At 35.4% G+C, this 16,062-nt stretch overlaps 1 protein-coding gene across 3 annotated transcripts in view; it reads left to right on the top strand.

Annotated features, from left to right (window-relative positions):
- The window catches only part of LOC129358314 (excitatory amino acid transporter 2-like), a 35,491-nt gene extending 20,208 nt beyond the window's left edge, over nucleotides 1–15,283 (top strand). For 2 of the 3 annotated variants that reach the window (XM_055027281.1, XM_055027271.1), the window contains exons 2-11: nucleotides 524–663; nucleotides 3,092–3,244; nucleotides 3,469–3,719; nucleotides 4,310–4,457; nucleotides 4,775–4,901; nucleotides 5,898–6,131; nucleotides 6,250–6,444; nucleotides 7,649–7,783; nucleotides 7,894–8,082; nucleotides 10,693–15,283. In XM_055027281.1, the coding sequence (XP_054883256.1) occupies nucleotides 534–663; nucleotides 3,092–3,244; nucleotides 3,469–3,719; nucleotides 4,310–4,457; nucleotides 4,775–4,901; nucleotides 5,898–6,131; nucleotides 6,250–6,444; nucleotides 7,649–7,783; nucleotides 7,894–8,082; nucleotides 10,693–10,696 (1,566 nt within the window). In that variant the 5' untranslated portion in view covers nucleotides 524–533 and the 3' untranslated portion in view covers nucleotides 10,697–15,283. Of the gene's footprint in view, nucleotides 1–523; nucleotides 664–3,091; nucleotides 3,245–3,468; nucleotides 3,720–4,309; nucleotides 4,458–4,774; nucleotides 4,902–5,897; nucleotides 6,132–6,249; nucleotides 6,445–7,648; nucleotides 7,784–7,893; nucleotides 8,159–10,692 lie in introns of all 3 variants that reach the window. The other variant, XM_055027289.1, reaches the window with a different exon arrangement.
- The last annotated feature ends 779 nt before the right edge of the window (nucleotides 15,284–16,062 follow it).

The following is a 16,062-nucleotide window of genomic DNA, read 5'->3' as shown; positions in this document are numbered from 1 at the left end:
GCTTCAGTTCAGCATGAAATATTAATTTCACTCCTGCTATTTATTTTTTCAGTCATTTTATTGTCTACATACTGTTTTGTTTTTGGATTAATTTAGATTATTCATTGTCTTCTAGAAAGAAGATTAACTGAACAACTGTATGAATGGATGGATTAGAATAGTCCAGTACTGAAGAAATGTAAATAATGTGCAACAGACATGACTTTACCATCGTTGGAAAGGGGAACAATTATCAAGCTGCATAATCTTGACAGCTTCTATCTGTCGAATGCCATAGTAACCACGGTGTTCAAGTGACATCTTGGCAACAGTTGAATGCTTTGCATGTTTTTGTTACACTGCTTTTTTTAAAAAACTTTATAGAGGAGATGACTAAAATCATGCTGCTATCACTGTGAAATTCCCAATCAAAACAAGTTATAACATTTTTTTTTTTTTTTTTTGTGACTGAAAACCCGATGGATTATTTTATTAGCATTTCTTAAATTCTTCTCTTTTGTGTTTTTTTTTTTTTTTGCTGCAGTGCCAACAGTATGCCTAAACAAGTGGAGGTGAGGATGCATGAGAGCCACCTGGAGCCCATCGAGGCGAGGCCTCGGTCCAAATGTGCCCAAATCTGCTCCAAAATGTTCAAGAACCTCCTGCTCACGCTCACAGTCCTTGGTAAGATTTTTTTTTTTTTTTTCTTTCTCAGGCGTATGATAAAAACTATGCTCTGTTAACTCAGAGCTAAACTCTGCAGCTAGCTTACAGCGTGAGGAGGAGATGCCATCTGTGTTCAGTGTAACAGGCAGTAAGCTGACTGGGTGTTCTGACCTTCTACAGCATGATGCCACCTGTTGCTATGAGTTGTGTGTCGACACATACAAGTCACCCAAACAAACCCATGGTGATGGACGCAAAGCATCGTGGTTACCGCTGTAACTCTTTGTGATGAAGGAAGGGAATTAATAAACACTGAAAGCATGCCATGTTTTGGTTGCTGAACAGATCTTTTATTATATTACTTCTATGCCTTGTCATGGCCATCAGTGACACATTACTTTCTAATGAGGTTTCGGAAATTCCTTCCAATGAGGACTTTTAAAAGTTTTGGACAGTTCAGCTTTTATGGACATCTCAATCACACAACGCTCATAAAGTGAGCTCAGAGCATGATAGCTCCCCTGTCACATCAGAACTAAGAAATAAATCTCTGTAAAGAAGTAAGTAACTGGTCATTGATAAGGTCGAAGAGAAAAGATGTCTAAAATCAACCGGATGTTGGCAGCCCCAGGATGTCACTCGTGCTTCCGTACTGGCTATGCACCAACAGTCACGCAGACGCAGAGGAACAGCAGCTGACTCTAGCCAGACCAGATGGATGGCAGATTTACATTCTGGAAATAATTGTGGAGATAGAGAATCACTTCTACCATATACATTAAGACTAAGATATATGTCTGCCAGATTTACTGATCTTAAGGTTTATGCATCTAAATATAGGTTTTAAAAGTTATATGCCAGCTCTCTCAGTCTCCAGTATGCTTGTCTGCCGTACTCAGATGTTTGTTATCGAAATGCAGAGGAGGAAACAGGTAATGATTTGACACTTGAAATAACTACATAAACTGATAAAGATTTTTTGTTTGTTTGTTTGTTTGTTTTACAGATAGCCTAAACTGTTTCAAAATGAATGTGTCTAAACTGAATGTGCTTCATGTTGATTTGGGGAAAACATCATCTTCCTCGCTGTACGTCACTTTCAATAGTGCGATGATACTCTCTTAACAGCTTCAGCAAGAATCTTCATGATGACTTTTGCTTTTGTTCTGGTGTTGATTTGCATGTTTCACCCCAAAATGTTGTGTTTCAGAACTCTTCTCCTTAGTAAACATTATAATGGCTGGATATTCATATTGTGTTCATACTCTAACTGTATCAACAGACAAACTTGGTAGTTTCAGACATGCATCTGGAAATTGCATCGACAAATGAATTAAACTTTTTATTTTTTTCTTGGGTAATGTTATTTTTTTCCCCATTAGGTAACATAACAAAGTAGTATGTTTTATGTGTTGTCTTACAGTAAATACATTCAGAGGTGTGCCTTCAGGTAACTGAAATAGTGTGAGTAGCCAGAAGATCACAAAAGTAATTCCCAGATATATACAAAATTATGTTGTCATTATCTGGTCACTGTAAAGTTACAGTGACTTTCATTGTAACTCATTTGTATGCATTGTGTATACATTTAAAATGTATATGTTTAAAAAGGTATTTAAAATTTTTCAAAAAGTCCACCCTCATTGTTGTTGCATTTATCCACTGGAGATTGTCATGGTAATTATAACTGATTTAAACTGCAGAGGTGTTTATACGGAGTACATACATACATACATATATATATATATATATATATATATATATATATATATATATATATATATATATAATCTCTGGAGCTGTGACTACACCGGCCCCTATGAGGTTGTTACTTGTCAAATATATTGAAAGTGTATCTGAAACAAGAAAGTATGGCTGGTTTCCAAGGGTTTGCAGGAGACACTTTTGCTTTCTTTCAAGAACATTGAAGCACATCAGCGATTTGCAGAGTTGCCTGTGAGCAAACCTCAGAGAAACTATAAAAAATATTTTAAGAACAGACAAGTGCAGTAGTGTAAGTTTTAATCCATTCTCCAAATGAAAAACTGGTCTACTTCTTTAGTATTCTGTGGAATTTGAATATGCTGAAAAAAAAAAATCTTGAAGTTAAATTTTACATATGCCTGACAATCTGATATGCTGCCTCTTTCAAAGAAATTTGATCTTGGCTGGTTTTGGTTTTATCTTGACAACTGACTATGCTTGCTGAACATGTAGCCAACAGGATCTTTTTTGACCCTAAACAGCTGATTTGAGAACGTGGGAGTAGATACTGAGTTGTCTTCAAAGACAAAGAACCACAGAAGCAAAAACAACTGATTGAAAATGACTAGAATTTTCATATTAAATAATGCAGTTTATCCATTGAGATTGTTCCCCCTTGCGTAGATTGAGATGCATTTTTCATCAAGTGATTATGAATTTATTCCCACTCCTTTCATTTTAGGAGTGATCCTGGGAGCTGTAGCAGGGATGCTGCTGCGTGTTGCCTCTCCAATTCATCCGGATATTGTCATGGTGATTGCTTTTCCTGGAGATATTCTGATGAGGATGCTGAAGATGTTGATCCTGCCTCTCATTATCTCCAGCTTAATCACAGGTGCCGACTTGATCACAATCAAAAACGTGTGCTTTTAAATTCTCAAGAAAAAAAAACTATGTTACTCATATTGACTGGTTGCTTCCTCTGTTGCAACATACTTGATGGTGAACTTAGAGTCACCAACTAGCAACTTGTTTTGATTTCTTTATCCCTACATATTATGTCAGTTTCTTCTTTGAACTAGAAATGATCAGATTAACATCTTGCTTGTGTGCATACAGGGCTTGCTGGCCTGGATGCCAAATCTAGTGGTCGCCTCGGAACCAGAGCTATGGTCTACTACATGTCCACCACTATCATTGCTGCTGTCCTGGGTGTCATCCTGGTGCTAGTCATCCACCCTGGCAACCCCAAACTGAAGGAAAATCTGGGCGAGGGCGAGAAAAACGATGATGTGTCCAGCTTGGATGCCTTCTTCGATCTGATAAGGAATCTCTTCCCAGAAAACCTGGTGCAAGCCTGCTTCCAACAGGTAAAAGATGAGATTGCGTTTGTAGAGTCCATTCTAATTGTTAAGTTCTCATTATAATATCATGTTAAACTAGAAGAAAGTTTTATTTATTGCATTGAAATAAGTTAGTTTCAGACATACTCTTACCTTCCAGTCTGCTCAACTGTTTAACTGTAAAGATTACGATATAAATTTTGTTAGTTGGGCCCGTCCACTCTGAGCGCACTAAGAGCGACAATAACACTTCCATTCAAAGTGTGACAGCAAATAGAAAACAGGTGTAGATACTGTAAGGCTGATCTGTTGCTTTCTTGTATTTAGACCCTATGCTGACCTAACATAAGATGGTCTAAATAGCAACAGAGCTAGATATATCCTGACAGGAATGAAGCTAGCTGCTTTCTAAAAAAATAAAGGGGTTATTTTCAATTAAATTGTGACTATAAAAAAGCCTAAATATATAATGTAAGCATCACATTAGAATCTGTATAATTAGGTCATAACATATCTTAAAACCAGTTAGGGAATTCTGATGGTTTTTCTTTTCTGCAACTACTGAGAACTTATTTGGCAACTACTGCCACTTATTTATGTTTCTTTTTTTTTTCCAGATCCAAACAGTCACAAAAAAAGTTGAGGTGGTTGTGGAGGAGGAAGTTAATGTCACCACTATGGAGGGCCTGGTGGCTAACATTACCAAGGAGCCACAGTTCATCATCAAAAAGTCACTTCAGTTCAAAAGTGGCATGAATGTTTTGGGTATGCAATACAGGGTACTCTGGGGCCTCATCGTTAATTGCACACATTTGCACCGTTGCATCAAATTGATGTTAAAATCATCATGCTAGCTGTAACAAAGCTAACATTTGCTGATGGGCAGAGAATCCCAAGCTTCTTGTGATGAAAATGCAATTTATTTGCTGTTGAGGCATTTTCATCAACTAAAACAAGTCAGCTCATCAAATTCATTTCTCATACTCGGCAATGTAAATATCTTTATACATTTTCTGCCTACTTCCTACTGAAGTCGCCCTCCATTGCATCTTTTCTGATGCATTCATAATTTTCTGCTGCAGGTCTGATTGGTTTCTTTATTGCATTTGGCATCTGCATGGGCAAGATGGGAGAGAAGGCCAGACTCATGATTGAGTTCTTCAATATCCTCAATGAGATTGTGATGAAACTTGTCATCATGATCATGTGGTTGGTATCTGTCATGAATTTCTTTGATCCATTTCAAAATCCATTTCACTGTGCTTGAAAACAAAATTTCATGTCAATGTAAATTTTTCACATGTTCTCATGCTCCATCCACAAACTTCAATGTATTCTTTTGGGGTTTTGTGTGATATGCTGACATAGCACAGTATTGTGATTAAGAAGGAATGGGATGGATGCTTTTCGTTATCTCTTACAAAAATGAATCTGAAAAATATGAAAGGTATTCAGCCATCCTGAGTCAATATTTTGCAGATATGTCCTAATGACTCTCTGTGACTTCTGTAGCAAAAGGTGGTTGTATGTTACAGATATCAAGAATGAAATGTTTGGCAATTCTTCTTTCCAAAATAGCTTAATGACAATCATATAAGATGGAGAACATATTGAAGTATGATTTTTTTAAGTTTTACTGAAGTTCCTCAATAGGATATAGTTTCATAGTTTGACTTGGCTCTTCTAATACTTGAATAATAATTGATAATTGTACGTTTAGCTTTATGTTTAGGATTGGAACATTGAAAATGTGGATTTTTCATTGCGGTCAAAACCGTTTTTTTTTTTTTTTTTTTTTCAAATGACCAGAGCATAATTTTCCCTTATGTTTGCATTGTACCCTGCATGGCTTCTGCCAAACTGCTACTCTTCCATAAAAGTCAGATTTATGGAAGGCATGAACCACAGATTTTACATCGACAGGTTTCTCAATCTGAGGTATGAATCTCTGCAGCTCTCCTACAGTTATCACATGTAACTCTAATTAAATACAATCAAGCTTGTGGTTGTATGTTTAAAAAATGTAGAAACGCTTAAGCTAACTAAGCTTCCAAAAACTGCAAGAAAGGGACTCCTTTATCTCATGTTATTTTGAAACATATCTAAAGGTTATTACATCATTATCACAGTGCTCTTACAACTTGTTTTGATTTTGCTTTTCATTTTGATTTCAAAGTAACAATAGATTGTTTCTCACCCAATAAGGTACTCTCCCTTTGGTATTGCCTGTCTGATTTGTGGCAAGATCATCTCCATTAAGGACTTGGAGGTGGTGGCCAGGCAGCTTGGCATGTACATGGTGACTGTGATTATTGGTCTGATCATCCATGGCGCAATCTTCCTGCCCAGCATTTATTTCGTCATTACAAGGAAAAACCCCTTCACCTTCTTCTTGGGAATCTTCCAGGCCTGGATCACTGCTCTGGGAACAGCTTCCAGGTCAGCATGAATAAGGATCAATGAGTGAACAAGTCATTGTGTATACTTGTTTTTAGAGATAATTTGTGAATGGTTATATGCATTTATAGTGCTTGTTTTTTTTTGCTTTTATCTCCAGTGCTGGCACACTTCCTGTCACATTCCGTTGCCTGGAGGAGAATTTGGCAATTGACAAAAGAGTCACTCGTTTTGTGCTCCCAGTAGGTGCCACCATCAATATGGATGGAACTGCTCTCTATGAGGCTGTGGCGGCCATCTTTATTGCCCAGATGAATGGTGTGCATCTTGATCCTGGTCAGATTGTCACAGTCAGGTAAGAAGAGCTTTCTTATATATATGTTTATTTAATTCAAGGTTCAAAGAGTCTTTAGTTTGTAAATGAGAAGCATGCCTTTTTTCTGTAAATCAAAAATAACAAAGAAAGTAATTCAGTTGTCGATAAGTCAGCATAGTTACTCAGCAGAAGTGTGGATGTATTAATCAGTAAACTATGAAGAATGTGTGCTTAGAAATAAGAAAATTAAAGTGAAGCACATAAACCAGCATGAGGAAGTAGCAATAGGGCCGAGCCTCATGCTAGGCAGGAAGACAAACAGTGGGTACATGCTCTCTTTCATCAATCTTTGCCAAAAGACTCTTCTCATAATAGAGTGAGTTGAAGATGGATGACCCTAGATCTGACATTTTTGTGGCACATAAATCAATGAAGCTTCAAAATAAACATCCCATCTCCCACATTTTGGAACCAAATCAGGTTTTCCCCAGGCTTGCACTTTATGCAGCCTAAAGAAAGAGCCCTATAGAAAGAGCCAGTATGAATACAGTGCCTTTTTTTTTCATATTTACAGATTTTCTCTGTTTTCACTTTTTTACCACATTTAAATATTACAAATTATGAACCTTTAATACTAACATAAAAATAACCTGAGTAAATAAACAGACCTTTCAGAAATTACTTAAATAGTAGTTTTGGATGAAAAAAAATATCGAAAGTCTTTTCAAGACTTTTGAGGAGACATTTTGTATGGTGAAGCGATAAAAGGAGAACTTTCTGGAAGGTGCAATCTGTTACATCTTCACAGAAGTTGACATTTTGTGAAATGTTCTCAAATATGATGGCAGAGGTGCTGTTCCTTTAGAACTTGGGTGACTTACTGTAAATGACAGACTCATAAAACTTGACATCTGACAGAAACCCAGCTGTCGACTTTAAGTAGCAGTAAACAGTGATCGAAAGCACGTCAGCAAGTCCACTGTCTAATGACTTTGGATGAAAAAAATAAAGAGTTGGAGTGCAGGGAAAGTCTGAAATTTAATCCAACTGAGATATGAGGTCAAGCAGGTTGGTGTTGACAGCACTTTCACTTGGTAAATTAATTAATTTGAAAACTGCATTCAGGTTACATTTTCTGAAGACCTGAAACATGGGGTAAAAGAAAAAGAGAAGCAATCTTTTTTTTTTTTTTTTTTAAACTCTGTATGTTATTATCTACATAACTTATTTTCTTTTTCTTCAGTCTGACAGCCACCCTTGCCAGTGTTGGAGCAGCCAGTATTCCCAGTGCCGGCCTGGTGACTATGCTGTTGATCCTTACTGCTGTCGGCTTACCAACCCAGGATATCAGTTTGCTGGTTGCTGTTGACTGGTTATTGTGAGTCTTATGCATATATTCTGGTTATATTTTGTTCATATAATAGATTTATATTATTATGCACAAAAAAATGTCTGATGTCTTTAAAATCTTGGTTTGTTTCTCTTCAGGGATCGTTTCAGGACCTCAGTGAATGTGGTGGGTGACTCCTACGGTGCAGGGATTGTGTACCATCTGTCCAAAGCTGAGCTGGATGAGCTGGATGCGCACATGGCTAAATCAGACGACATCGAAATGATGACAAAGACCCAGTCCTACTATGACGACATGAAGAACCACCACGAGAACAATTCCAACCAGTGCGTCTTAACCGCAACCTCTTCTACAGCTGCTACTGCCAATGCTAACAATTCTGTCTTAGTAGATGAATGCAAGGTACTATTAACGCTTTCTGACATAGAGACTTCAATATAGCCCTCTGCCGTTGCATGCTCATCCCGCAGCTTTGCTTTGTTCTGCTTGCTCTCCACCGAGTCTTTGTAAGCAGAGATGCACTTTCATACACTCTTCATTTCACATCTGTACCAAGTTTATTTACTCTTCTGGAACAGCCACTTTTGTGTTTAATGATCATTCAACATTTAAAACAATTCAAAACATAGTTGATGTGCTTGCATAGAAAATTAAAGACAGATCAGCTATCCCCCCACGACGATTTATGGGACAAAGTATGAACTTCCTCAATATAACTCTGAGAAATTATTTAGCAGTGTCACATCTAACGCAAGTTCAGAGTAGCTCAATAAACACAGCTTTAGTTTCAATTAAAAAGTTTCTATCAATATTTTAGTTGCTATTTTCTGTTTATACAACATTATATCCAGCGGCTTTTCTTCACTTTATCTTGTTTTGCGGCTGATCATAAATCTTTAATACATTTTTTTTACTCATTTATCCTTTTAATTTAAAATGCAGTGATGGGAAGTGTTGCATAATTAGCAGTTCATAAATAACTAATGCACACCTCTACATCCCACCAAGAGTGATTAAGTGCTCTAACACAGTCTCTCTGTCCCAGCTCTGAGAACTATGCGGCAAAATCAAAAGCTATTGTAACGATAATGTAGAACAAATCACAGGTTAAATCTCAGCTCTATGTTTTTTTCGTTTTGTTTTTGAAACTTTCATACTATTACTTGCACACCTGGTCAGAAAAAGTCAAATGATGAAATTTGCATTTCTTAAATTATAAAGGGTGTTGCCAAGAAGTACTGTAAACCAGTAAAACAATTACAACCACCTCTTTTCAGTGTCCAAATTGTAAGTAATTTTTTTATGTTTGTATGTGACACAAAGGCCACTTCCAGGATTTGCATTTTCATTATTTCTTTTACTATTTTATGTTTTTTTTTTTCTGATGTACATACCATGACTCACATTACTAACCCTGTTCCACACTGCTTTAGAAGACTTGCAAAAATGACTAAATATAACAATGCATTTATTTATTTATTTTTTTATTATTTATGTTTTTGTACATTGTTTAAATTGATGTGTATATTTTGTATGGACCATTAAGATTTTATTTTGTCTCATCTTACATTTTACATTTTGTGGCATTGTTATTAACCTTAATGTGAAAAATAATCAAATTCGTAGTTCATTCTCAAGTCAAACACTTCCATTGCCATAAGGATGAACCTTGTTGGTTGCTCAGAGGTTCCCATAATTTGCCATTTCTGCTTCTTCTAAAAGAAAAAAAAAAAAGACTGGCTTTTTGTTTGCTGAAACATTAACAAAGTACAAGATACATGCAAAGTGATGATTGTTTTATACATGGATAATGAAGAATTTATAACTACAAGCTTTAAAATATGACACACCTTCTTCAGGGGAGGGTCAGAAAACTCAAAAGAAAACATTTAGTGAAGATATATCTATATCTATATATAGATAGATATATATATATCTATCTATATATAGATATAGATATATCTATATATATATAGATATAGATATATATATATATACAACCACAATTCACAATCACATCATATTTCCAAGAGGCTTCCTGTACTGCAATCAGTGTTTATGCCATCAGAGCTCAAGACTGTTTCTATCAACCCTATATGCTGCAGCTGTCTTTTTGTGCCAATAAGAGGACATTTTAGAGGACTCAGAACAGAAACGGGTTAAGCTAAGATTATTCAAACTATCTGCTGCTGATTATAAAGGTGGCAAAGGTTTGAACAAAGCAGGGAAAACTGGAAAACTTGTTGAAGGGATAGTTCAGGATTTTTTAAGTGGTCTTCTAAATTGTTTTATGCAGTTGATATCTTAACCCTTCTGATGCCTTCATTTAGATATCTATATATATATAGATCTATATATATATATGCAGTACAGACCAAAAGTTTAGACACACCTTTTCATTCAATGAGTTTCCTTTATTTTCATGACTATTGACTTTGTAGATTCACACTGAAGGCATCAAACTATGAATTAACACATGTGGAAATATGTACTAAACAAAAAAGTGTAAAACAAATGGAAATACGCCTTATTTTGTAGTTTCTTCAAAGTAGCAACCTTTTGCTGTGATTACTGCTTTGCACACACTCTGCATTCTCTGATGCGCTTCAAGAGGTCGTCACCTGAAATGGTTTTCATTTCACAGGTGTACTCTGTCAGGTTAATAAGTGGGCTTTCTTACATGAAGTTGTTCTGAGACTGTAGAGGTGCACATTGGTATTCACATAGGTTAACATTAACTTCAACTGTCTATGATAGTGGATTTATCCTAAATGCAAACAGAGAGATCTATGCGCTGTAATAACATATTAACCGTGTTTCCATTAACACCACCTGCAAATGTTCTAAATTCTCCTTTGACTGTGAACAGTGTGAAGAGTATTCTTTAACGTGTGCCATGAATGAGCTGCTCAGATCTTCCTGCTGACTGCTTGCAGGTAACCTCAGCCGCTAACGGTTCTGCTGCGGAGTGCACGCTTGTTGAGGAGGAACCATGGAAACATGAATAATGGCAGCGCAGAGATCCCCCTGCTCCTGGGCTCCACGAGCTTTCCTATCTGGTGATAAAACAAGAAGAGTGAATGAAAAGTCACATGAACAGAACTACTAATGTTTTTTTTTTGTTTGTTTTTGTTTTTTTATGTAGTTTTATTTTTTTTATTCTTAGACCCTTTAAGAAGATTTTGGTATTTTGTCCATCTGAGTGGTATGTTATACTAATTCACATAACCGTGAACTGACAACAGAGTTATACCTCACTTTTTAGCGCGCAGACACATCCTGTATATCAGATACTTGCACAACATACTTCAAGGCTTGGGGAGGGAAGAAAGAGAGAATTATTAATGAATATTTTTTTCTTAGGACTACAGTTCAGTATATGCTTATATAAAAAGCAACAAAGTAGTGGTGCAACTCACATGCACTGAGGGCATCTTCCACATGTTATAAAGATGGCTCCTTTTTCTGAGTGGGAACCACACCAATGATGGATGCAACTGATTTTATCTGTGTTTAAAATGATGTATTTACACCTTCATAAAAAATCTCTGGTAGATCAATTTACGATAATCAAGTACTCTGATCAAAGGAAAATCCTTCTGAGCCTCTTCACATACAAGTATTATCACAAAGCACAAATTATTTCCACAAACCAGAATTTGTTTCCCCTCTTCTTTTTTTGTCTTCTGTGAAGAAAATTGACATTCTTCTTTCACATATTGAGAGAGATTTTAAAACTAATTTATTTGTGTCAAGAAAGCATGACCAAGTCAAGAATAGGGACCAAACAGGCAAAAAGTCAACCGGCTAACAGAAGCCTTTCCTCTGCCTCCTTACGCACTTGCAACACATTGTCACTTTTTTTAAAATCCACAATATGATGCAAGTAAAATCCCTAAAATATTTATGAAGCACTTTTCTCTTTTTCCCCCAAAGTACCTTTACGATGCCAATGAAATTAAAATTTGTTTGTATTCCTCAAAAAAAAGAATAAAATATATATACAAATATTGCACCCTGAAAGAAATGTATGGATTATATGGAGCACAATTAATGTCAAAATGCCAAGTTTAATTTGTAGTTAGTGTTTTTTTTTTCTTTTCTTTTTTTGGCCATTACAACTTTGTTGCATATGGAAATTGATTTACAGCAAACACCAGACACTCAGGCTTTTTATGTTTACCTTATCAAGAACTCTTGTAATGTCAAACTGTTTACTCTTATCAGCTAAAGGAAATGGCTTCTTGTTAGCACCATTTATCAGTGCTTTGTCTGTGAAAAAAAAGTGTTTATCTTCAACATTTATACTGAAAGAAATGTGAAAATATTGTGGAAAATGAAGATTTCAAGCACACTCATTCACATGGTTTTTAAGCTATATTCCACTGGGGGAATCAGTTTTTTTTTCTTCCTGTAAGCACAGTCATCCCTGAGCACTTATGAAGCACAGTAGGTGAAGCAACAACCACAATTCACAATCTCATCATATTTCCAAGAGGCTTCCTGTACTGCAATCAGTGTTTATGCCATCAGAGCTCAAGACTGTTTCTATCAACCCTATATGCTGCAGCTGTCTTTTTGTGCCAATAAGAGGACATTTTAGAGGACTCAGAACAGAAACGGGTTAAGCTAAGATTATTCAAACTATCTGCTGCTGATTATAAAGGTGGCAAAGGTTTGAACAAAGCAGGGAAAACTGGAAAACTTGTTGAAGGGATAGTTCAGGATTTTTTAAGTGGTCTTCTAAATTGTTTTATGCAGTTGATATCTTAACCCTTCTGATGCCTTCATTTAGTAGAAATCTGAACTGGGTGGTCCCAAAGGCTGAAGCTAACGATTAGTTAGGAATGGCCCATGACCATAGTGAACTTCTAAAAAACTCTGGTCTCAGAAATGTCAAAGCAATTCATCAAACCCATTTTTATTAATGATTATTTACAGAGGAAATGGTGGTTGTAGGTGGTGCATCACCAGTGGAATGAATCCCTTAGAGCAAAATGGATATGTACTGCTGCATTTTCATTTGCTCTCCACATGTAAATTTTTGATGAGAATTTTCTTGATAATAAACATGTTTTTTTCAAAAGTGCAACATTTTAAAAACACCATGGTTTAACTTAGTGAACAGAGTAGCTTGAGAAAACTAAAAGCAATGACGTAAAGGCACTCTTTGTGCATGGACATAATGGCTTTCTAGAAACCACAACAATATTATAGCTGTTTATTATCCCTGCCTTACTTTGTTATGATTCATTTGAATTAACTTCAAATGAAGTAAATGAGGCAATAACCAATAAAAACTTTTTTTTTATTCTTTCTTTTTTCCAACAGTTTTGGGAGAACATTGTGTAAAACATTCCCCTGTTGATACAACTGTTCAAAGCAAACATGGCAGTTGTTTTAAAAGGCATAAAATGGCATTAGCATGAATTGCTATGATGCTCCAATTGGAGTTGTTCTGTTCCAGCCTTCAAGGACCTGAATCCTGAACTTTCCCCTCATCCTGGTGTGAGTGGGCCGTGAGACTTTAGTTACGAGGGAGTTGATTAAGTCGTTTTTTTTTTTTTTTAGGTGGATCCTTCTTTCCTCTTTTGTTTCTTTTTTTTCTTTGTGCTGAAATGAAAACCATGCCTTGAAGGTGTTCAAATCAAATGTCATTTACTGTAACAATAGTAAACCTAACTTAGCACTTTGTCCTTTAGTTCTCAAAGTACATTCTCGGTTTACACCTGTTTAAGTTAATTTAACATAAACGAGGCGTGTTGTGAACAACATTGGTGTTCTACTTAACATATTAAAGGACTGATGCATACTAAAACAAATAAAACACACACATAGACACTCATTGAATCACCTGGGCTTTTATTCCTGAACACATATATTAAAAACACTTAAATCTTAAAGGTCAGTCAAGTCTGATCTATATTTCCTGAGCTGCAGAGCACAGAAGTGACACCTTTAAAGGCTCTTTAAGCCTTTCCTTTAGCTCTTGTGTGATACATATATATATTAAAAAAGAAAACTTCTCCAGTGAAGAGACAATGCAAATCATAGTGTCCCATAAGAGTGTTGAATGACTACTATGTTCAATGTTATGGTTGTAGACGCATGAATTAAATAAAAATTCTAATTATTTTTTTGCACCACTATCGCATGATATTTTGAAGTGCTTCCATGCACTTTGTGTATATATTGTAGTTAACAGATTTTGTTTTCCTTTTATTGGTTTGTTTTGTTTCTTTTTAAATGCCATGTAGAAATAAGGTTTCATTCCTGTGACTCGTTGAAATGTAATCAGCTAGAGAAAGGGAAAAAAACAAACAAATAAAAAAAAAAAAACATTTGTTTTAATAGATTAGACGAAATGTATAGAAGATGACATGTAATAAATTGCCTGTCTGAATTTATTTTCTAATTGCTGTTAACTAGCATTTTAACAGTTCTGTCACACATATGACATATAAATATCTTTTCTTTTGTATCTAATGTAAGCGTTTTGAATGTTTGTTCCATAAAGATATAAAGCGGTGTGAATTCATTTTCATTGTACATATATGGATATAATTGTTCTGTTCTGTGGCAATGCAGAGGTTAATTGAAATTGCAGAGATCTTGAATCAAACGCAGTTTGTATGAAGAGAGGTGGTTAAGAAGAGAAATAAAAACGAGAGTAAAAAAAATGTTTCTTGTTTTAGAAGGAGGCCAATCTCACTTATTTAGGGTAAAACTGATGTTATGAAGGTATTTAAAGACGAAAAAAGGGTAAAGTTTGCCCTTGGTGTAGGACACACAGAGAGAGAAAAATCATAGCCAAGAAGTTAATCAGAGAGAATAAATGACTGCTATTCCTATGCCTACCACAGTATACAGCAACGATCCTCAGGTGAATTATCTGAATCATTTTCAAAGGAAACATGCTGGCTTCTGAGTCTCAGGCATGTTTGTTCCACTGACTCATTTAAATATACAAGTCATGAATATCTAGACCCATTCGAGTCTATGCCTGCCTTCAGTTCACCCCTTCTTCACACATCCCACCTCTTTTGCACAATCAATGCCAGTGAAGTTTACAGGAATCCCATGTTTTGTTTTTTTTTTTTTTTATTGCCTTCAGTCTCAACAGCTTTTTGAATTTCACACATAAACAGGTATGTTGAGAGACCTGACACCTGCTCAGCTAAATGTTACCAATTTGATGCAAAGTAACTGACAATAAAAAGCTGGAATATTTTTAAACACTGTAAAGTGTGTCTTTTTGAAGGACTCCATAAGTAGACATGATGGTCTGTTTCATAGCTGCCTTAAATGAGTTGGGGTCTGCCCTTATTGTAATGATGTTGTAATATCAATGTAATGGCAAGAGAGTATGTGTGTGAGAAATATACTATTGGGTTAAAATAATAGAATGAAGCATTCTTTCCTCAGATTTTGGTTGACATGAAAACAAAATATCTGTTTCTACATATCAACAAATGTTGTACCTTTGGTGTACATATACAAATATAACTAATAAATGTTCATAACTAAGTGCTGTTTTGAGATTTTTGAATTGTGGCGAGTTTTACAGTTATTTTCCTTATGGTACATGAGCACTAAGTTAATCTATCTGAATGGTATTCGGTTAGATTGTAGGCAGATGTTTTTAATTCTTCATGTTGACTTACTGTTTATTAGAGTTTAAGGATAAATGACTTAGCTTACACTTCCTTTTTTTCTGCTTAATTTGATGAGACATTTTCAATGAGGAAACTCAGTGTGTGAATACACATCATTTAGGCAATAAAGTTATCTCAAACTTTACTGAAGAGGTAAAACATTTTTTTAAATCTCCATATATTCCTACAGTCCTATACTATTTTAAAATTTTACATGTGTTCTCATTCACTTAAGATTCAAGCTGTTTTGTACAGGATAATTTAAACACATGGCAATTTAAAGTGCTTTATAGAAAACTAAAGTAAAATGTAAAAATAATTGTATTTTGAAAACAAGAAATGCAATGAAAAGATGATAGGAAAAGTTAAACTGCACATGTAAAAGAGCTATTTAAAGTAGAAAATTGAAAAAAGGAAATTATAAAAAAATGATTTTCTCTTTACTGAGGGAACAGATGATGTGAGTTAGTGGCAGTTTAGAACTGTTCTATATATCTATCCCCCTCTATCTACTAAGAGTGGTTTAATTACAAAACTACTGGTGGAAATATGCATATAAGTAATTACTGATTTGTATCTTGCAGCTGTCATAATTTGTTCCTGTATTTGCTTTTTTACATAAACTTACCTTTGTCTGTGCAAGAGCAAAAA

Source organism: Poeciliopsis prolifica, unplaced genomic scaffold (assembly GCF_027474105.1).
Source record: "Poeciliopsis prolifica strain line A6 unplaced genomic scaffold, Auburn_PproV2 SCAFFOLD001, whole genome shotgun sequence".
NCBI lineage: Eukaryota > Metazoa > Chordata > Actinopteri > Cyprinodontiformes > Poeciliidae > Poeciliopsis > Poeciliopsis prolifica.
This window is presented reverse-complemented; position numbering and strand designations above follow the sequence as displayed.